The 23,620-nt window shown below is 42.7% G+C and overlaps 1 protein-coding gene across 1 annotated transcript in view; it reads right to left on the reverse strand.

Annotated features, from left to right (window-relative positions):
* Positions 1-1,293: 1,293 nt before the first annotated feature.
* The window catches only part of CADPS2 (calcium dependent secretion activator 2), a 474,548-nt gene continuing 452,221 nt past the window's right edge, over positions 1,294-23,620 (reverse strand). Inside the window, exons 28-29 of the mRNA XM_054988125.1 lie at positions 6,119-6,223; positions 1,294-2,319 (exon numbers count right to left, since the gene is read on the reverse strand). Of these exons, the coding sequence (XP_054844100.1) occupies positions 2,149-2,319; positions 6,119-6,223 (276 nt within the window). The 3' untranslated portion in view covers positions 1,294-2,148. The remainder of the gene's footprint in view (positions 2,320-6,118; positions 6,224-23,620) is intronic.

Consider the following 23,620-nt stretch of genomic DNA (forward strand, 5'->3'; position numbering starts at 1 on the left):
ATTCCACATCAGTTCACAAAAGCCTTTGAAATTCCTGCTCTTTGAGTGAATTTTTTTTTTTAATGCAAGCCAGAAAACAAGAGAGGTGTTGAGAAATCAAACATATATCCTAACTCATGTAGGCTTTACAGTTATTTTATGAGTGCAAACATACTTTTAACATACTGGGTAAACACTGCCTCCATTGTTATTTTAAGGAGCAATTGAGGCAGTTTGCACATTTACCACTCAATGTGGAACTATGAAACAAGTAATTTATTACAGATGTGCCTTTGGAGATTTTTGCTTTATATACAGAAGTTAAAAAAAACAACCCATGCGCACCCTGCAGGTAGTATCTACCTTCTTAGCAACATTACTTGTATTTGCCAAGATGTGTGTGCATGTGTCTAACCTGCAGCTCTGTCCAACAACCAAGGAATGAGCACAGGCTGGCGTTGAGCCCCTGAAGACCAGAGCAATAATAATGAACTTGGCATGATCACTCCCTGTTGCAGAAAACCTTTGGCTTTTCCTGACATCATCTGAGAACAGTGTTGGCAATTCCAGATGGGAGACCGGAGCAGGCAAAAGCTGGACCTGGACAAATTTTCTACCCTCCTTTCTTTGCTTGTGAAGACAATCTTCAAGATGACAATATTTTATTTGCCCTTCTTCTCGCACTAAAAAAACCCCCCTCCAGTTGAGTTCTTGGGGAATGAGGAGTAATTGCCACTTCTAGAAGGAGTCCTGCCAAAGTGTAGCCTGCCCGCCCTTATTCTGCACAATTTACTTGAATGCTTAAAAAAAAGAAACCTCTTCAAAGCGAGCTACTTTTCAATCCTTGAAGTCTTTGTGCTTGGAGAACAGCTGTGAAGTTGCCTGACCTGTCTTTGCAAAGAACCGTTGCATAAGCTACAGAGATTCTGAATTGTTCAAGGAATTCATTGGAGTAAAACACTTCAGTGCTAAATTAAGGCCAGACATTTAGGGTCAATAGGAACATAAGTAACCCGCCTCTCCTGCCTTTGCACAAAATTCCTCTAGATCCCTTTGGAGTCAACTCAAGCTTTCCCCAATGAGCAGAAATGGATGCATTTTATGTGAAAATATGAAACAAGAAGAGTACGTTTTTTAATAAGGAAAAAAAGGAATGGGGAATACAATATATTCAATTTGTCAAATGCTTTCTATTTTACATTGATTTAAATAGATCTTAAGTTTTTTTGAATGAAAAAAGTTGCAAGATGTGATATTCCAAATAGTTCTTAATATAAAACAACTTATCAATTGCAGATGCTTCCGGACAAATTATTTTTAACCCAAAAAAGTACACGAGGTCAGCTGGTTTGAAATATTGCAAACATCTTTTAATTTTAGAATCTTTATACAAATGTGGGCTAGATACAGAAGTGGAGGGGGGGGGGGTCTTATTGCCTGCAAGTTTTCACAGAGACATAGAAATACCAAAGACAAGCATCCTGACATCCAACAAGACGAGAGATCTTTAAACTTGCAAGGAGGATGAAGAGGAACAATTTGGAATTTTGTTTGTCTCTTTTATTTGGTAGTCCTTGAAGTCCTCCTGCCTTTATATATAGCAAAAACAAAGAACTGGGAATCAAAAGTAATTTTTTTTAAAGCACTTCACCTAATAAAGAACATGGGAGGAAATGCAAATGGCAACAAACCATGAAAAAATATGGGTGGGGCCGTAATTCTGGCAAGGGGCACAATTTAAGTTTCGAACAATTGCACTGAAGAGTTCCTCAGAATGACTGCCTGTAGGGTTGTGTGTGATGCACAAAGTTTTGTTTTCTGCACAAGGCATGCCCACTCTTCGGTAAAGTTACAAGAAGAGACTGCAACATCACAAACAAAAAGAAACTGAAGCACAAGTTGAGTACGGGCTCCATACCGGCATTCTCACAGCGCAAAGCAAAAGCAACATAGAAAAATAGGCAAACCCCCTCCCCCCTATTGTTTTCATAAAGTCCTTGGCACTAACTTCTTTCCCCACGCTGAATTCCAACCCACCTTTCAGAGAGCATTTTCTCACTCCTTTGAATGGGATGAACTACATTTTCATTGTACTTGAGGCATTAAGGCAAAACCATGAATGCAGATGCAGGAACAAATTACAAAACAATTAAATGAGGCACACACAAATCAGCCTTCTTCTTCATCACTGTCCTTCATAGTGATGCCTTGAAGTCCACTCCCATCAGACACAGAGACTGTGGCCTCTTCTACTGTCAGACGGCTGTGGACGGTGTCGTAAGTTTTGCTGTTCAGGGTTCCTTCCAGCACACCTTGTAACCTGAAGTCTCGATAGGTCTTCTGCAACAACCGGAGAATGTTTTCAGTGTAGCATTAAGACTTCTTCCCCACCACTCTGTCCTCACCCTCCTCAGAAACCTTTAGCCTGACTGGAGACAGATGGAGTGAGGGTTTGACTGGTACATAGGCAAGGAATGCAGTGGAATGGAAACGAGAGGTGGGATAGACAGAAGCAGTTCCTTCCTTAGACCTTTGGTCCCACCAGGCCAGAACTATCTGCTCCTGACAAGCAGACACTCTTTAGGGACTTTGCCACCCCTGTACTTGCAGACTTTTAACTGGAGATGGTTAAAATTGAATCTGGGATTTTATATGTATAAAGCATATGCTCAGCCAGTGAACTTTTGCTGTTGGTGATACATGTACAAAGTAGTTGGCTGAGACCAAGGACCAAGATCACATGGTGCGACGTCTGAGAAATGGCTGCCAACCCTAGAATGTCCAGGGGCCGCCTTTTGGAGAGGAATGGCCATTTAAAGCATAAAGGTGCCAAAAAGCCAAAGATGGGCATCCCGGAATCCTTTTGTAACAACTTCCATGGCGTGAATGTGTTATGCAGATGCAAAGCTGTATTACATAAAAACATGGAAAACTTTTTCATTTGATTTTTTTCACATTCTACTAAAAAGCACGAAACTCTCATTAAGTAGCTTGTGCATCAGAAACCAGCTGTTAAGCTCACCAAGCAACCCTTTAAATCATCTGAGTGGTTTAGGGAGGTATTTTCTTCCCTCTCTGTACCTGCAACTTTCCTATTTACCTGGAGTGGCTACAAGAATTTTCTCAGGTAACCAACTGCCCTAGCCCCGGAGTTCAGAATGGGCTACTTTTCTATGCTGCCAAATTCCCCCCCCCCCCTCATGCTTGGGCCCTGATTCATTTAGTGACCTTGGTCCAGAGAAACATGTCATCTGATTAATCCTGAACTTCAAAGTAGGGTGTGTGTGTGTGGGGGGGGGAGGGAATTACTCAATGCAGTAAAAGACAGATGTTCTTGAAGAGGTGTTAGGCAGGCAGCCTTGGGGAACCTTCATATTCACCTTAAGATTCCTGCTTTACCATGGAAACAAAAAAGAGAGAGAGAGACCCTTCTGGAAGGCCACATGGCTGCTCTCTTTTGCTCGAAATCATGAGAATACTACAATAGACCTTTAAGTATTTGACTTTTTAGCGCTTTATATGTTTTTAAAGTTAAGAGTTTGGGAGGATTCACATGAATTATTTGTCCATGGCTGGCTGCTGTTTCTTCTTTCTTTGAACTGACTTTTTCCTGACCAGTCTGACTTCGGCTGATTCCGCACACATTGGATAATGCACTTCCAATCCTCTTTACAGATCATTTAGAACAGATTTTTTTGTGTGCGGAACAAAAAATCCACCTCAAACGATTGATAAAGTGCATTGAAAGTGCATTATCCAACGTGTGCGGAATCAGCCTTCATTACAAAATAATCCTGAGTATTCTAGCATGGGCTCAGCTTGCCCCACTGTGCCACTGCAAACATCCTAAGGCCTGCTGAGCCAGGGTGTGCTGAATTAAGGCATGTGCATGTGGTGGAGTCTTCAGGGGTATACATCTTAAAATGCTTTTGGAGGAGAAAGCATTTGATTTAAATTATATTCAATCTTTAATTGATCACTGTAATCTAACTGGTTAAGTTAAGATCTTCTCCAACTATTTCTCTGGACTATTTTTCTTCTCGTAAAATTAAGCCTCTTCCTAGGCGCAAACATTTTTATCTCTGTAAGATAACTATTTAACTCCCCTGGCTATATGCACAAGCACTATCAATGGCTCTTGGACATTCAAATAATCTTGGAGCAGTGGGATCAGGTTTGCTGAAAGCAAAAATCAACTCCTGTCAGTCTTCATTTATGCAGTGAACCTAATAAATAGCTCAAGTGATTCAGATAGGCCTTCAAACCACCAATCACCCATTAATGGCCTTTTGGGTTTCTCTACTGCAGCTTATTGGTCTCAAGGGTCATGTTTATCATAAGCTACAAGCATGTACAATTTGGCTTGAATAGTGCTCTAGATTTTCTGCTGTACTTTGATTTCAGTTGTGAAAACATTTATTCTATTCCTCCTATTGGTTATTGCTAAGGGCATTATTTTCTCTATCCTTATTCTAAACAATTTAGCATTGCAAATATAATGTATGGTTTAGCTCCAGCTATTCCTATCTATTAAGATTTTATTGCAAGTTTTGCTTTGGCTTCCACTAAAAAACGGCTTTTTTCCAGTCATGACAGCCCAACTATAAAATGCCTCTTCCCAGTTACTGCCCTAGTACCAGAATGGATGGATGAATTTCTGACATGTTCTTGTTCACCCAGATTTTTTGATGAATGGTTTGATGTTTATTTAGTTGGCTTATGTATGCTTTTACCGGTATATTGCTTTGTTTAGTTAATTCATGTTACTTTGGTTGTTTTCCTTTTGTTCTACTCTGCTTACGTTTAATTTGACCGCTTCATTTGTATGCTTATCATATGATATGTTCATTAATTGGTTCTCAGTAATGTGCTGATTTGGGTTATTTCTGCTTTTGGGCTTTGTGGACAATCAGCATTTATTGTATCTCTATTTTACCATGTTGTGAGCTGCCCAGAGAGGCTTTGGGCCGAGGGGTGGGATATAAATGTGTGTGTGTGTTTGTGTGAACGATTCGGCAAATTTGCTGGGCTGGTTTGTTAATCACTGAGATCAACCTCATAGGATGTAATCCTGCTTGAGACATGGATTTACAGGACAGCCGCCCCCTTGTAACAAGGGGTTAATAATACTGGTTTATCTTACAGCGGTTATTGCATGGATTACTGAAATAATGTGCATGAGGTGCATTGAATCCTTGGGGGGCAGGAATCAGTGTTTAACTACTGATCATTGCTATTAGAACATGGTGTTAAGACTATTTTTGTTTATGTGCAAAATCAAAAGGAAAGAGGACTGCTAAGACTGAGGAATCTAACAGTCCCAAGGGGAAACAAAACAAACACATTTGACTGGAAACTGGAGCAGCGAGTCAATAGTTGACTAGCCAGCTTCACAATCTGCTTCATGCTACTAAAACGGTATTAATTTCTGAGCTCTTGTGCAGACATAACGGTCAGCCAGAGTTTGCTTTCCTCATTAAATCATGGCCGCAAACCAGGATGTGAAATCATAACCAGTAAACAAAAAAACTGGGGAGTAGGGCTGTAGGGGGACAGATGAGGTCCTGGGGGCCCTGGTTCCCCTTTGAGTTAGGCCAGACATGTTTTTTAAAATAAGGTATTTGTGTCAGGTTTGGGTGGTATGAGGAGGGGGGCAGAAGGTATTTTTGTCAGGGGACCCATGGTGGCTCTTGGCAACTCTGGTTTCATTTGACATGCTAAGTATAAATGTGTGCAGTGATCAAATCATGATTAAGAAATGTTTGAAGGTATCTCTGGTTTTCACATCTTACTCTGTATACATTCCCTATGGGAAGGCATAGCTTGACAAACTAAGCCAAAATTACACTATGCATCTTTGAACTTAACTAGTATAAAGGTGACAAACTATTCATAGCACTAACCATGGTTAGGCATTATATCCACCTAAGTCAAGGGCAGCGACCCAAAAAGTCTATTCCTTTCCTGTTGCTATTGAAAAATATTGTTGTCTGTGCTCCCTGCCTTGTCTGTAGCAACAGTTTTTCATCACAAGAAGACCTGAACATTAGACAGCAACACAACGGCCAGTCTGTGAGTAATTTTGTTGTTGACGTTTGCTTGTAATGTTGCTGCACAATCCAAATGTAATGTAATTTACCTTCACTATCTTGATGAGTGTCTTCAGCTGGTAAATATGAAGTTGGAGATCTAACCTATCAGCCAGCCACACGCACATGACTTTCATGGAGCTGCTGTACCATTGCTGAAAAAGGAAGGGAGGTGCGGGGGGAAGAAAAGGTCCAGCGTTATTCATTTAGCAGATTGGTAATGAGAGGGAATGGCACACTTTGAAATGACGGAAAATCAGCACTTCAAGTCAATAATGCTATAATTCCTGTTAGTAAAATTGCATGTGTTGTTGCTAGGAAATCGGCTAACTTGACCTGGACTGGTCTTCACATGAATTAGCATTAGCAATAACTGCTCGGTCTTTGAGCTGTGCCATATTCACGCAAAAGAGTGTTTTGCACTTTGCTATCTGCAGGCAAAAAAAAAAAGGTATTAAATACACACTTACTTGAAATAACTGATTGCTGAAACAGTAGGGGGAAGATTATTTACAGAGAAAGGGAGGGGAACTCTGTGTGGCGCTGTGAGTTTCACTTAGCAAAAAGGGAAATGAATTCTAACATAAGAAGAGAACATCTGATGATGAGCCACAATGCCTGCAGTCTTTACTGTTCACACCTAAGCATGTCATGAAATGGGTGGTGGGGGTGGGACGACAGACAGACGGACCGTCCCTCTGCTAGAAGTGGGATGGAGGGAATTATTCCTTCCTCATGGAGATTGCTGTGGAAGCTTTTTCTGAGATTCATACTCTTGCCTGTGTAAAATATTTTAAAATCTCAGCTGCTGGATTTGCCTGGCCCAGAGAACACTGCCACTTGTGGCAGTCCTAGGTGCATGTGAGAAAGGAGGTATAGCCAGATTCATTTCTGAACTGGACTGGGGGGGGGGGTGCAGGGGGAGAGCTAGTGCCCATCTAAAGAAAAGCAGATGGGAGGCAGCAGCCCAACAGGGGGAGAGAAGGCACTTTCAAAGCTTAAATGACCCCCTACCTCTCCTGAACTGGCTTGGAGGGGCTGGAGGTGGAGCTTTGGAAGCTAAGAGCCCTTGCTGTTAACAGGGAGCATTGTTATGTGTCTGCTGTTCCTTCATTATGTGAAAGGCACAGGGCACAGATAAAGACCTAGGAGAAAATGCAGGCATTTCAGACTTGGACAAGGCATTTTCTGTTTGCTTGCACAATCTAAAACATTAAGATGGCTAAAAATGAATAACCTGTCTGCCACTGGCCTTTATCGTGCTCCGAGTCAAAACTGGGGGCGGGGGATATCCCTCCCTGTCACTTCTGTTTCTTTAATTAGCAAACAAGGGTCCTGTAGTCTAACTATGAAAAGGAGGAGGAGTGGTTGTTTCATTTTAAGAGTGAGATTACACTCAGAGAGAATTCACGCCTCAGCCCAGGGGAGTCTCTGCAGGAAGGCTCTCTGCCTAATGTAATTTCCTCTCCCTCTACAATAGGAAGAAATATAGAAATAAGACCAAAAGAAAGACCCAAGGAGTCAAGGCGACTCTATGAATGGTGTTCAGAACATAGCCAGATCATGCAAACAAGCAATAAACCATAGCCCGCTTGGTGTTCTCATGGTGGTTCGCAGAAATGGGAACAACATAATAATATAATAAAATCAAACCCTAACCACATTACAACTTTTCTAATAAGTCTAGCAATTAAATTCAGTACTAATAAACAAACTAAAAGCAATGTTAAAAAGAAGATAGTTACAGAAAACAGAAACACTTAAAAATGTGGTAAGAGTAGTGAAAAGGAACATAACCAGCGGAAACATTGAATATCAGAAAATGCTTGGGAAAATAAAACTATCTTTATTCAGCACCAAATACTTAAAATAATAGGTGTCAGGTGAACGGATACAGAGATGGAGTGTTATACAGGGGGCACCAGCACACAAAAGGCCCTGTTTTTGTGGTTTGCTTGGAATGCTTTATTTATTTTATTTAAAACATTTTTATGCCACCTTTTTGCCCAGTTAGGGTTCTCAAGGCAGTGCACAATTAAAAAGAACAGAAAAATCATCTTTTAAAACTAAGACATATATTGTATTGTTGTATATAAAACCAGCAATTACAAACATACAAGGTCAGTTAGGGCATGCCAGATGAAACAAGGAAGTCTTTACCTGCTGGCAGAATGATTGAGGGGGACAGACAAATCTCCTTAAGAAGGGGATCCCATAATTTTGCTGCCATGACTTTTCTCAGTCATGGCCCTTTCTCAGGTTGCCACCCTGTCTAGCCTCAGATGAGGAGGCCTGAAGCAAGGCCCCCTGAATATGACTGTAATGGTCAGGTAGGTTCGTACGGTAATAGGTGATCCTTAAAGGTAGTAGATACAACCAAAAACGCCAGTGTATAGGAACTACATGGTCACAATTTTCAATAAATGATTTTGAATACATTTTTTGGTATTTATATTAATTCAAAGTGCAACAGTGCTCAGTGCTATACAAATAATTCCTATAACATATTAATGAACAACTGTAGCCAAGTCCTCAAGCACAAAGATAGATGAGTCCATGAGAATTGATATACAAGTATATTGCACAATGGCCCAAAGGTGGCCTCCAAATCCAGAAGACAACATGTGTGCTGGAGCCCAATAGATTCTGCAGCCTTCAGCGAATAAATTTTTTGGTATTTATATTAATTCAAAGTGCAACAGTGCTCAGTGCTATACAAGTAATTCCTATAACATATTAATGAACAACTGTAGCCAAGTCCTCAAGCTTGCTCTGGAAGCGGACGCATCGGTGAAGCTTCAGCCGCAGCGACAGCAGAAGATCCTTCCACTGTCGCTGCGGCTGAAGGTTCACCGATGTGGCTGCTTTCTCCAGAGCAGCTCCCCGGGAGCAGGCAGTCTGCAGGACGCCCTGGGAGAAAGTAGCAGCTGCCCATCCCCAAATGAAGCCCTCTTGTGGCTCTTCAGGCAGCAATTCTAACAGATAGGAGAAGGACCACTTGGACTTCACTTCCCAGGTAACCTTGCAAGAAAAATCTAGTGTTCTCCACGTGAAGAAAGTCACTTGTAGTCACACTCTCAGGCTCAGATGTGTGCTGGGAATGCTGTGCTGCTCAGGGTTATATGGGTCCAAGGCTTTTTGGGTGGCGATACACACCAGGACTGAGTACCGGGGGCGTTGTCCTGAGGGGGGAATTAGTGGAAATCAGTGCAACCACATATATGAGTACTGGAATCTTTAAAAAAATCTGGACAGGGACCATAGTATGCAGAGACACAAGGCTTAAGTATCCAAGTCTCCCCTCGCCACCTGACCTTTTCCTGAACTGAAATGAACCCAGGGAGTGTAGCATCAGTATATGTAGATTTCTCCAATATGTACTGATGGCTACACTTGTTGCCCCAGCAAGGCAAACTGCTTAACTCCTCTGTCTCCACACACTGTAGTCCTGATCCAAGCTGGGCCTACAGTGCACCCCCTGTGAAAGGCCTTCAGTGGTCCAGCAGTTAGGAATGAAGAAATCGATTCCTACAGCCACAGGAGCCGAGGATTCCCTCACATAACTATGCAATACTCCTGGCAGTCCAAAAACAGCCAGCTGCAGCCTCAAACAACACTTTTGTGTTGACAGGAAAATAGATAGGGTCTGAGAGGGAAGGATGGAATATTGTTACAAAACACAACAGCCAGCCTAGCAAAGTCAAGGTGAGCATCAAAAATCTCTAGTCCCCTTACCCTCTCCCTCCCCTGCAGAAAAAAAATTCAAGTCCAACTGCCCTGGGAAAGATTGTACACAGAATGTGCATGTAATGGCACCAAGCCTGTCTGCATTAGTGACTGTGCAACAGGAACAAGTGTTTTGCAAGCGAAGGGAATGAGAGACACAAGGGAAAGGAGGATCAGACATCTCAACGGCAAGCTCATATTATGCAATACTGCGAGCTGGCTAGTAGCTTAGTGAGAAACAGCCATTCAAAGTGGAGAGGTAGTTTGGAGTCCCACTCCTGAGTACTGTAGATGTGTTTCCCCCACAAGGCAAAGCCTAGCCTTTCATCACTCTTGCTAATGTCATTTCACTTCTGAAGACGCCACCCTGCAAATAGCCAAGATCAACAACTGCCTGTACACATGCACTCTCTGCTGTGGCATGGCCTGCCTGAGGAGGTCAAGAAAACTTCTACACTTGCAGCATTGCTCAAATTATGTAAAACAGAATTGTTCTGGAGGGTTATTAGTGCAACACTGCTTGATATCAATCCCCCCCTCCCAGGGCAACACTGTTTTGTTCATTATTATGGCAGCAGGAACCCAGGAAGTGAAAAGAGTTGGGAGACGTTGGGTGGTTGGGACATCTCACCCTGCCTTTTGCTAGTACTCCAGTAGGCAGACACCCTTATGCAGTTGTTGAGGTGTAGAATCAACTGCTCTTCCCATTGTGTGGCCCGTCCTGAAGATATGCCAAACAATTGTTGAGTTCCACAGGGGCAACAGAATGTAACAGCCATTCTATTCCCACCCAGCAGGTGGGATTCAAATGATAGGAGCATATTGTTACAGCTAAACCACATGGGATGCTTGAGTTCCAGGTGTGTTATTTGGCCCTTCAAAAGGAGCCACTAAGCGCTGAAGACGTGGAACTGGGGAAAGGGGGGAGGGGTTTAACACTTCTCTCCCCCCGCCCCCAATATGATTCCCTGATTGAAAATGTCCTTCCTAAACTCTTTTATCTGAATAGCGGGGGTGGGGGGACAGGCACTCATATCATGTCGGTCTTTTCTGCATAGGTCAATTTCTAGCAGCTTGGTGAGGGTCATTTATGACTAAGGAATGGCATAAGGGGAAAACAGAGTCGCACTTATCTGTAACTTGTTCATCGAGTGGCCCTGTGTGGGATCTGCACACGCAAAGGCCAGTCACGGAAGCTCCCAAGCGCCTAGAGGCACAAGATGCTCGCCTAGCCTTTTCACGTGCTTTTCCCTCAGGTCCAGCTATGAAAGGCAGAGTGAGCAGCTCCCTCCCTCAGTTCTGCCAGTGTAGAAGGAAGGTAAGAAAAAAGAGCACACAGTGGGGAAGGAGGGAGGGATGTGTGCCTGCGCAGAAGACCACGCAATGAACAACAATTACAGGTAAGCGCAACCCTGTTTTCATTGCTGTGTCTTCTGTGCAATCCCATCTGGGAGATTTGCAAGATAACTTACCCAGGAGGTGGGAGTGAAGCTCTTTGATGGAAAAGACACTTCGGGATGGTCTTGCCCACAGCTGCATCCTTTCTGGAGTCTATGTCAATGTTATAAATGCTTGATGAATGTGGACGGCATAGACCAGGTGGCTGCTGATTCCACTAGAGGGATGCCCAAGTTGATGGGTGATGAGGCGGGTTGACCCCATGTAGAGTGCGCTCTTAGGTGCAATGGGCATGGTTGTTTAGACCGATTATAACAATCCTTAATCAGCCAAACTATCCAACATGAAATGGTCTGTGCAGTGACCTGCAGGCCGTTTTTGGGCCCTCTAAATGAGACAAAAAGATTAGGGTCCTTTTGGAAAGGAGCTGTCCTGTCCAAGTAGAAGCACAAAGCATGTTTAACATCAAAGGTATGTAAAAGTCTCTGTGTCAGTTGTAGGAGTAGGGGGAAATTCTGATAAGACAATGTCCTATTTCAGTGTAAAGTGGAAATGACCTTTGGAAGAAAGGGGAGGCTCAGGAGAGAGGACAACCTTGCCTGTGAACGTCTTAATGAATGGAGGGCCATATCTCAGGGCTTGCAATTCATCACGCTCCCAGCTGAGGTTGTAGCCACCAGAAAGGCTGTTCTAGCTGTTAGAGCCATAAGGGAGCAGGTAGCAAGCGGCTCGGAAGGTTTATGCATGAGTGAAGCGAGAACCAAGGAGAGACTCCACTGGAGAATCGACATGGATGCTGGAGGAGACAGGTTTGCTAAACCTCTGAGGAATGATGCATTGTGGCTGGGCAAAGAGATTTCCTGTTTATGTCGTCACAGTAGGCCAAATTGGCTGCTAGATGGACTTTAATGGAGGAATTAGCCAAACCTTGATCTTTTAGTGCAAACCTTGACCCAATAGTGCAAAATAGATGGTAATGAGGCTGAGACCAGGTTCAAGTCATTGCCTACGGCCTAAAGAGAAAATCTTTTCCATTTGGCTAGGTATGATTTCCTGGTGGATGGTTTCCTAGCTTTCAACAGGACCTTCTGGACTGGGGAGGAGAAATTCAGTCCAGGAGGCATATGCACCAGGCTGTCAGTTTCAGAGTGCACAGGTCGTGATAGAGAACAAGATCACCCTGTAGCAGGTGTGGTGTTAGGGGAAAATGGCAAATTCTGCCTTGCACCATTTGGAATAGAGTGGCTGGCAAACCAGGCTTGCTTCGGCCAGTAAGGGGTTATAATGATCGCTGAGGAGCCTTCCCTCATCATCTTGCTGAGTGCCAATGTCATAAGAGGAAGAGGGGGGGGGAATGCATACAGGAGGGTGCCCAACCAAGGGATCTGAAAAACGTCCCCAAGAGAGGCCTTCTCCTTTCCTGCCCATGAACAATACTGAGCACATCTCCTGTTGAGGTCTGTGGCAAACAGAACTATGGTAGGATACCCCCGCATTGCAAAAATATGGTGGAAGAAGACAATGCAGATGGACCATTCATAGTTCTGGGATTTGGACCGACTTAGTGCATCTGCCAGAATGTTGCCTGTAATGTGTACGGCAAAGCGAGTGACTTGATACTGGATAGCCCACTCCCATATCAGTGAGGATTTCTGGGAGAGAGCCAGGGAAGCTGTGCCCCCCTGTTAGTTCTGAACATTCTTGCCTTCCACTAGGCAAACCAGAGCCTTCAGAGCATACCTTATTGCTCTGAACTTAAGGAGGTTGATGTGCGTAGACACTTCTTGAGAGGATCATGCTCCCTTTACCTAGGTGGTTCCAGAACAAGCCTTTGCTTATCAGGGATTAGGCTCAAGTATGGGCCTGTCTTTCCCATTAAAAAAACTGGTAGTGGGCCATAAGAGCCTCATAATTACCGATTCTAAAGGTTAAGGCTGCGGAAGCATAAACCTTTCTACCCAGTATGTTTAGTTTCCTGCCCTCCTTTTCAATCAGAGCTGAATGGCCAGTGCTTTTTTGGAGGCCCTCAGAGGGTCTCAGTAACAATAGAATTAGCCAGAGGGTAAGTAAACAGGAAATCTGATCTGTCTTGTTTGGTTTTGTACATATTATCCAGTTGAGTTGAGGCCAGCTTGGACCACATATCTTCGGTCACGTCAAGCATGCCTTGCATTATCGGAAAAACCACTGATCCAGCTGCTTCTGAATGCAGGACTTTGAAGACCAGATCTGAAGAGGTCAGAGAGCAGGTCACCTCAGTGTCCAGAGATCTCGGCATCCAGACAAATTGCTTGTGTACAAGTGGAGATCCTCACTTGAGGACACAGCAGAACCTTCAGTAAGGAATTCTGGTGGAGATGATTCTGATACAAAATGCGAGCGGACATCAGAGTCATCATCAGACTGAGTAGTGTGGTTCAGTGTTGGTTCCGGAGCAGCGTTGTCTTATGGAATTGCAGATGGAACCCATGAAGGTTTAGTTTTGCCTCTTGGTTCCAAAAGGGTCTTTCATCATGGAAGAAGTAATGAGGGGACGGGTACATGCCCAGTGAACCTTCAAAACTGTAAGCATAGTAATGGTATGTGGAGCCATATAGAGAATAATGGAACCGATGGTGTCTGTGGTGAAGAGCCAGTTTCAAGTGATTGTCAGATGGGCCTGCGGAACCCTTCGATCTTTCCCCAGGCCGTACTGATGACAGCGGCAATGGCAAAATGGCTGTAGATGGTTATATGACTTCAGGGATCTCACCCTCTGAAAAGGATGGAACCAAAGTGGAACACCTTCTGGAAGCTGGAAATGGAGTTTGCAGAACCCTGGGTAGACTCAATGCAACCGAAGTGTTCAGAGCTGAAGAAGAGTTTTTTTCCTCTTTTGTGACTCTTAAAGCATGTCTTATCAGCATGCTTTAACTTGAGCTTAGCATTTTTTGTAGGAGGCTCTGATTGGCATTGAGGTGGAACTGACGAAGGTGCGTATGGAACTGACTGGTCCTTCTGGGTGGTGATAGGCCCTGAATATGCTGGAGGGACTGAGATGGTCTGTTCTGGGTGCTGCAGTTTGTTTTCTGAAGCATTAAGATTGGAGTTGGTAGAGCCCTTTAGGGTAGATTCCCAAAGACCTATTTTAAGTCGCGACACCCTTTCATGGTGTGCTTTGGGTGTAAATTGTTTACAGACCGCACACCACTAGGTGTCATGGTCCTCACCTAGACAAAGAAGGCATTTGTCATGTCTATCCAATTGGGCTATCTTTGTCCCACAATGTGAACACTTCTTGAAGAGGGCCGATGCCATCGAATCAAAGGCCCAAACTCGCATCTTCAGTGGTTGGAATTGAGAAGCAGAGAGAAAACATCGTTCTTTCGCAGCAGCCTTACCTTTTACAGCCATGCCGGGGGGAAAAGTGTGCAAAAAGGTTAGGCAAGCACCTCGCACCTGTAGGAACATTCGTGGCTGGCCTGCACATCTGCAGTTCCCATGTGGGACTCCACAGAAGATGATGATGATGAACAGGTAACCTTCTATTCCCAAGTGCTGCAGCTCCAGTCTGCGTTGGCCACTGCCCCATGTCTGTTTTAAGGCTAAACACCAGGGCCGTTTCCACACTACTCACCTTCATCCGGAACGCTGCGGAACGTCGCGAAAAAACGCGGAAGATAGCATCTTGTCGTGCGAGAAGACATTATCTTCCGCATTTTTTTCGCAATGTTCCGCAGCGTTCCAGATGAAGGTGAGTAGTGTGGAAACGGCCCATGTCTGATGTTCCAGTCAAGGAACATCAACACATCATGTGTAGTTTGTCCTCAGTCATATTAATTTCGGGGGCTTCTATACAAGAAATTGTATTATTACAGCCTTTGTCCATGCATCAATATTCTCCTCAAGGACGTGTGAGAGCCAACATTTCTAAACAGAGATATTAAAAAATATATTCTACATATCCATCATTTGTCTTTCATACTCTGGGACTGATATCCCTAAAGCAAAGGCACCCCCTGCCACTTCAAACGCACTGCTGATGAGACAGGGCATACATGTTTTGCATTTATGAGAATAGAATGAAAATTAGGTCTCTTTCTCTCTCTCTCTCTCTGATACAACTTTCGAAGTTGAATCTTGGCTAAAGGACGGGGAGCATGTAACAGACTTTAATTTTTTAAGGTATAAAAATTATCAAAACAATTTTAATTCTTAATCCAGGGATAACAGGTGGCATTCAAATGACTGCTGTCAGCCACAGTGGAAGGAGTGTCATGTCGCTTAACAGATGGCATTGGAGTGAATTCACTTGCATTGATAAATTCACTCACCTAATCATTCTCTTAGCTGCCATTTGTTCCTTTGTACCTATTCATTGTTACATGCAATATGATAGGCCCAATCTGTTCTCTTATCAACCGGGCCTTTAGAAGAATTAACCTCAGAGTTACACAACTGTGATCTAGTACTGAATTTCTATGGAAAGCTCAATGTCCTTCCATGAAAGAAAGAAAAAATCCCATGGTGTGGGCCGTCGATTAGTTATGCAAAGAGGGTTGAGTATCTAACAATTAGTAGAGTGCAGGAGTGGTGCTGCGGGCACAAATGAGCAAACTGCATTTAGTGTGACAAGTACGGCAATTCGTTGTCCTCTGAAAGGAAATTAATGGGGCTGTAACAGGCTAATTGAGAACAGAACCCTGGTCCAAGGCACTCCTCCAAATGCACAAATGCCGCGTGTCCAGGCGTATAACTCAGACTGGGCCGGAAGTCAGATTTCCAGACTTCCAAGAATGCTAAACATAAAGCAAAACGTGGAGTTCTAGACAGAATAAACTGGTAGACTGCACAGTTTATGTTTTGAAGTTTAAATTTAAATCTCTTCTTACACCGTCTATATTTACACATAACAGGGTGGTTGTGGTGGGGAGCTCTTGAGCACTGCAAATCACTAGCTCAGCTTTTAAGAGCTCGTTTCTGTTCCAGTTCTATTTCTGCAGTAATAAATAGTATATAAAGCACATACATTTAAAATGCATTTCTGTTTTGAAGCCAAAATTATCACCAAAGTTTGGGTAAAAGTATTTCCAAGGGGTTGGATTCCCTTCTCCCCGTGGGCACGTAAAATTTTCTGAAAAATAAATCGAACTCAACAATCCCTGTGACATTGATATTTCAAAGTGGAGGTGTTTATGCATCCAAAACAAACCTGACATGCTAAGGAGAAAAGGCAGGCTACTTCTATCATTTGTTCTTTTAACTAATATAAATTTTCATGGTCCAACAGAGGTAATTTACAGGCTGATAGGCCATGGAAATTATGGTGAGATCCCTGGGAAAATACATCCTACGTGTATGCTTGTTGTGTAAGCACAACTCCTTCTGAAGGTGGTTGCAAAGGAGCCACACAAGGTCCACTGGAATTGGACTACTGTCAATTATTATTAATGTTGTTAATATTACATGATAATGCAAGCAGTTTGGTTGAATGTATTGTCGAAGGCTTTCACGGCCGGAGAACGATGGTTGTTGGGGGTTTTCCGGGCTGTCTTGCCGTGGTCTTGGCATTGTAGTTCCTGACGTTTCGCCAGCAGCTGTGGCTGGCATCTTCAGAGGTGTAGCACCTCTGAAGATGCCAGCCACAGCTGCTGGCGAAACGTCAGGAACTACAATGCCAAGACCACGGCAAGACAGCCCGGAAAACCCCCAACAACCATAGTTTGGTTGAAGCTTAACCCTTTCGCAGGAAGGAAGACGTTTAACACCGTTGCAAACATTAAGGGACAATACAAAAACATAGTTAACTATAGTTATCGTGAGTAATATGAATATAAGCCCAAATAAGGTCCAAGAACGTTAGCAGTGCAGTCCGTAGTAGAGTTAGACCCTTCTGAGTACTTAGAGAAAGATCATGGAGAATTAATAGATTGCAGCTCTGCTGGGTTTCAAAGTTCTCAATTTTTTTAAAAAACTCAATACTTTCTAAAACTTTCCCCTTAAAACAAAATCATATTCCTCTGTACTTGATTGGGGCAGGGGGGGAGAGATGAAAAAAGTCAATCCCTTAGCTTTTCTTTTCTTGCTGTGGTCTGCACAGGAATAAAAGAAAAAGCGTATATTATATATATATTTTTCACACCAGTGCATGACAGCAGCCAACCATTTAAAAAGAAAATTTGTTCTCTCCCTCCCCTCCCCTCCCCCCTCCTCCCCCCTCATTCATAGTTCACCAGGCTCCTGTAAGGGCATGTATTACTCACTTCATTTTCCCCTGAAATATCTCTTTTGAAGTACGGGAAAAAAGGAAAGGCTAGGGTTGACTCTGCAAGACCCCTGTATTTATTCACACTTATTGTGCATGACTGTAGACTGGTAAATCATATTAGCAGCCTGTCTCCCCATCAAGCTGCTACTTGCTTTCCAGCCCTGGGAAGGTTCAACAAATCAACAGGAGCACGGAAAACAGAACATCAGTCTAATCTAGTGTTTAAGGTGAAGTTTTCAAACCCAATCTAAGAAGATCTTTAGAGCAAGTAACAAGCTGAAGGGCTCAGAAGGTGGTATCGACAATGAAAGAGTGTTGAAATATTGAGAAGCGCTGCACTTGTGCATTTTTAATAACAAGAGGGTCAACAAGGACACAGCTCCCTCCGTGCCAATAGTTGCCACCGACTATGGAAATTGCCACACCAGGGCCATAAACGCTTTCAGTTCATCAGCTTTCTTAAACACCCCTAAACCCCCTCAGCGGACCTTTAGTCTTGAATTAACAAACCAAAGCAATGAAAGAGGGTGCAGCTTGAATAGCTGGCATTGATCCCCAACTGTGTTCAGCACTGCTACAAGGCACTGAAAAACTCTCTCCATTGTCAATAGAAATTGACAAACCCTCCTCTCCTAAATAGTACAGCTGAGCCAGGCTGGATCCATGCAGCTGTAAAGGGCTCCACTCTCAGGGCCCGGGAGTGCTAACAATAGAACAAGCATGAGCTCTTTGTCAGCCGCAGACTCGGCAATTTTCTAACAAGGATTAAAGTTGTTTCTCGGCAGTGCCGGTGAAAAGAGATTTAGCAACATACCGCGCTTTCTTCAGGCAAAGTTAAAGAGAAGTAGTTAAGGAATTTCATTATTCCATTGACTATTGGAAATAGAAAACAAATATATTCAATATTCACAAGCCTTGCTGCCCTTTCCAATCTTTAATCTATAACATTTTGAGTGGGGCGAAAAAGAAATCCAACACTTGGTTCTTGAAATCATGCACTTCAGGTTTTTGGGGTGGGGGAAGGGAGATGATGGTTTTGTTTTTTAAAAGGCGCCGCTGTTAGCTACCTGGAACGAAGCCTCAATATGTACTAATAGACAATGCCTTAGACCTTTGAGTTCTGATAGTCCTACATTTGAACCAGAAGACCACATAGGGTTTCCCCCTTTAAGATTAGCTCTTTGGGCAACTGGTCACTGACAGAATGCAGCTACTGATGGGGGGAAAAAAGGGTAGCCGTGCATTTGAAGGAACACAGCTGCATTTACGCATACTTCAAAACACAATCCTGCAAGTGTCCAAATGAACTGGAGTGGGGGAGAGCTGTACAGCCGCAGCCGTGCTTTGGGAATTGCGCGTTGCTTTTAAAGATTATTCCATGATTAGGGGCTGGGGCTGTAATGATGCCGGCCGGTCGTCCTCCATTACTTTTGACACTGCTAAGCAGCAGCAAAAAAACCCTGAGATTGCCGCTGAAAAGGCTGGTAAAAGCGAAAGTCTCTCTAGTATAGATTCGGAAACGTGTTTTAAGTGCTTGAAAGACACATGAATGAATACTCACCGTACTGAGCCCAAGAGAATTAACAATGTGCCCAGAGATTCTGAGAAGAATGTGAATAGTGCTGTGTGGATAACAGAAGTGATTTAAATACAGGTGAGACAGGAAAATAAAATATGGATGTTTTTCAAAGTAGCTTTGCCTGTTTAGCACAGAAAGCTAAGAATGCCCAGTTTGCCATTTGAAAAAAAGTCCTATAATTTTATCTGCATTTTTTCCATCATTGTGAATACTTTATATGAGAGCATTTTGAAAAGTAATGGCAATAAGGATGCCCGTGCTCAACATCAATATTATTTTTATCTGATCCTAATTTCCAAAACAACTTTTTATAGCAATAGACCTCACACCAGAATGACAAATATATATTCAGTGAATGGCTCAGGAGAAGAATGGTGAATGAGAGAACAAGTGACAAATTATATAGACACCCAGCTCTGCCAATACATACTTCATTATCAATACACGCAATTTAAATACCTCTCACTTATTTTCTGTCTCTTACCTTGAACCACCTTTACAAAATCAGATTTTCATACCTATTAACAGCACAAAAAGCACTTTTCAAAAAATTCTGATTTTTAAGAAGAAAATCCGATATAGTTAAAGGTCATTCAGAATATTTTGCTACTTGAGGATAAAATAGACTTGTTATGCTTCAGTGAAAACATTAGAAACCTGAACTGCTTTTGTACTGTGATTGAACAGTTCTTTAAAAATGTGCAACTCTAGGTAGCAGGGCTGAACAACCATATATAGATCAGGGTGCTTTCTTTCATGAATAGTTCACAATTAATAGCCTGTTAAAATCCTTAGTGCCCCTGCCCCGTATCCGAAGACTGACTTTACAACTGAACCCTTCTATTAGCTGACGATAATTTATTATGATGTGCATCACCCCCTAATTATCCTAGATTTATGATTGCATGGTCTCTACTTAAGACACTCAACATTAATATCCAAAAAATAATACTGCTTTTTTGCTTTTGGTTGGGGATGGTGGTAAAGCTAAATCACATTTGTAAAACACCACACCTATGCCAGAATTGTATGCAATTATCCCACATTTGCTTTAATTTAATTAACTTTAACATAGTGGCATTTTCTGAAGAACGGGGTGGGGGGTTGAGAAGGATTTCTTACAGTAGTTTTATAGGCTACAGAACTGTCCTTCTTGTTGTGTCACTGCAAGCTGACCTTGCTTTTCATGTGGATTATACTCTAGCTAGATTTCACAGGACAGATGGTCCCAGTAATCAAGGAAAGCGACAACGGATTGGGAGGAATGAAAAACTTGGTGCATAGGAGCATTTTCCAAAGATCTTGGAACATTTCGTGGCAATAACAATACTCCATAGCTTCAGAGGCAGAAGAATTCCTGGGAGCAGCTTTAATCCCCCAGTAGCTACTGGTTTGTGGATAAGAAACTGCCTTGAAGTCAGCCAGTGCCGAGAGCTGTTTTCAGGGCAGTCGCATGGAATGTTTCAGGTTCTGAAACCCACTCAAAGCCATTCAACCCTCCCCCTTTCCTTTAGGATGAAAACACATCCCCTTACAGGCTATGATTAAGTTTGTGTACTTTTGATTAAAAAACATTCAAGTCCAATGCAAAGCTCAGTAGGAGCTCCAGTGTGCGTATGGAACTCCTGCATCAAAGAGTTTCTGATCTGTGAGCAGCAGAGCTGGCTTCTGATACTGGAGCTCTTCCAAGAGCAAAGGACCCTCTGGATCTCAGCTGTAATAATCGTTTCATGCACCCCAGGATGATCTGGAGCTCCAGGAGACTCATTCATAGGACAAGAGTACAGTGGATTCTTTTGGCCCCTTTTGGAATAACTTATTCATAAGGACTGAATACAAGAGGAAGGGGCACATGGACGGACAGTGTGAACTCCTCAAATAGGATCTAAAGCTGCCATGAATTGTAAGGCTGCCTTTTCACACAGCCCCATTAAGAGCATTTTCACTAGGGATGCACAAACCACTTTTAGAATATCTTGTACAAAAAAAAGACATCCCCTGAAATGTTTCAGTGGAGCAAGAGGGAAAGCATTTAAAGCATTTAAAATGACCTTCTATTTACTCAGATTTATCCAATCGCCCTAACCTTAATGTTTCAGAAACCGAGCTTCCGTTGTAAGACAGCACATGGTTTATGAGAATGCTGTGTCTTCATAATAATGTTTAATTTTGCAATGGGATCCATGTACATTCTCTGTTTAATGAGTCTACTGAAATGGAGAATTTAAGCAAAACCAAAATAATCTGTTTAATTATATTTATTCATTTTCCAATGGCATCTTTTATGACCTACTTATCCCATGTGTCTTCCCACACATATGGCAACTTCAGAATGGAGCTGAAACATTGCAAAAAATTATACACATATATACACACAGAGCTGTCATCCAGACCTGGACATCTGCAGTGTTATTTTTTTTTACTTTAAATATTATGTGCTAATATCGATGCTTGTTGAAGTAAGGGGCTCCTAGATGGGGCACACAGAATTCCCTTTTTGCCCATCCTTATGCCTGAACTTCAGTGTGCTACTAATGCTTGAGATCTCTTGAGCAAACCCCACAAAGGTGACAAACACCTATTTAATGTTACATGAGATTTTCCACCAACAAGGCTCAGGAAGAGGTGGAAGGCTAGGCTCGGAAATGCACTGGAAGACAACCTAATCAAGAATTTTCTCTTTTCATAAACAAAAGGGCTGGAATCATATCCCTTTGAGAACTGAGCCTTTCTAGCAGCAGCTGAACTCTTTTTTTCTAAAACACACAAGCCCTCTACTAAACGAAGGTTTCGGAGTAAGCAAGCATAGCTTACTTCAGCGCAATTAAATACCTCTATATAAAAATGCCAATTGGTTCTAGTCCAGCACATGTGGTCACTTCCATCATGGTTGGAGAACCAAGAAGCCTCTAGTGAGGAAAGAAGTCTCCAATATCTTGCAATAGCATCTTACACTGCTATACACTGCCATGTATACTCCCCTGGCCCCCGCACCGGGGACAAACTGCATTAAAGATGTTGCTGATGGGCTAGATTTCGTCTAGGATTTCTTCTACAGTGGAGCTGTTGGGGGGGAAAAAGGCAACTGTTCTTGAAACAAATCTTTTTAATCCATTGAGAAAGTCTAGGAAGTATTATGGGACATGGCAGACTGAGGCCACCCTGGAAGCTCACTGACTTTTTGCTAGTGCATACAAGGCCTTCTTTGCAGCAGATCCCAATGGAGACAGACACCATTCCCACTCTGGTTCTCTACCTTGGGTCTTAGGAAGCATTTTTTTCTTGTTTCCCCGTAGCATTGGGGTGCAGTTGCGTGCCTCTTGGTGTTTCCCTGGCTTTTCTCTGATCTTTGTCAAATCTATTCAGCTGTGAACTTTTGGGAAAGATTGCAGTAAAACCAAGATGGCTCCTGTGTATGTGGGAAAGTTTGGATGCCATTGTAAGACTGGGGCAGGGAAACATGCTATGGGGAAGCTCTAATGCTGATGCGCTATACCAGAGCCTCATCGACACCACACAAGCTTGCTCCCACATGGAAACAAGAGTTTCACCCACATGTGTCACCAACCCTGGATCATTGGCCATTGTCTTCTGAAGTGATTTTTTAAAATTTTTTTTACTTCATTTATATTCCACCCCAATGGGGACCCAAAGCAGCTTACCTCATTCTCCTTTCCTCCATTTCCCCCCTCACAACAACCCTGTGAGGTAGGTAAGGTTGAGAGTATGTGACTGGCCCAAGGAAGCTTCCATGGCAGAGTGGGGAATCAAGCTAGTATGCCTAAAGGCTAATCCATTACCCTAACTACCATGCTACTATACTACAGTAGTTTTCTCCATCAGAGAAAAGTGATGGAGAAGCATAACATTTTCCCACTTAGATAAGCACTTCCTTCTGTTAGTGGACCCAAAGAAATAACACTGGAATGGAAGTCCAAATCCCCTCTGTCAAAATTTCCAACCTCCTCTTTCGTGTACTAGAGCTTGTCTTTCTCAGTACTACGTAACTCCAAAAGTGGAAGTGGGAAGCTTTTTCAGTAGCAGAGGCTAAAAAAATGCCATGAGCTGGAAAGCCACTTGTAATTTGCATGTGTCAGAAGCATAAATCACTGTAATTAGCACAGTATTTTTACCTTTAGTTGGTGAAATACTGTGTTCACTGTGTAATATTCCTATTCAGAAACTGACAAATGTGAAAGATAAGTTGGTCCTTGGAAAAATACTGGTATATGAATTTAGAAACCAAGGAAGTTGGAAAAACTCACTTAAGCCCGTTATAGTTTCTCTTTCGATTTCAGAAATTTAGTAAAAGTAATGAAAGTTTGTAGGACTCTACATCCTATTATAAATAATTGGGCATTGCAAATATAAAAGTTTACTAAATGATGGTTTAGTTTTGGCCATTCCAGCCTGTCTATTAAGATCTGATTGCAGGTTTTGCTTTGGCTTGAGTTGGTTTATGTGTGCTTTTACTGGTATATTGGTTTGTTTAGTTAACTCAGCTCAATGCATAGGGCAAGTTCCCAGTTCTTCAGAGTTAGCAATGGTCTTGTGAAAAGAGATTGGTAAAATCTGGGACGAAGTGCTGCTCAAGAGTTTCTG

This window comes from Eublepharis macularius, chromosome 9 (genome assembly GCF_028583425.1).
Source record: "Eublepharis macularius isolate TG4126 chromosome 9, MPM_Emac_v1.0, whole genome shotgun sequence".
NCBI lineage: Eukaryota > Metazoa > Chordata > Lepidosauria > Squamata > Eublepharidae > Eublepharis > Eublepharis macularius.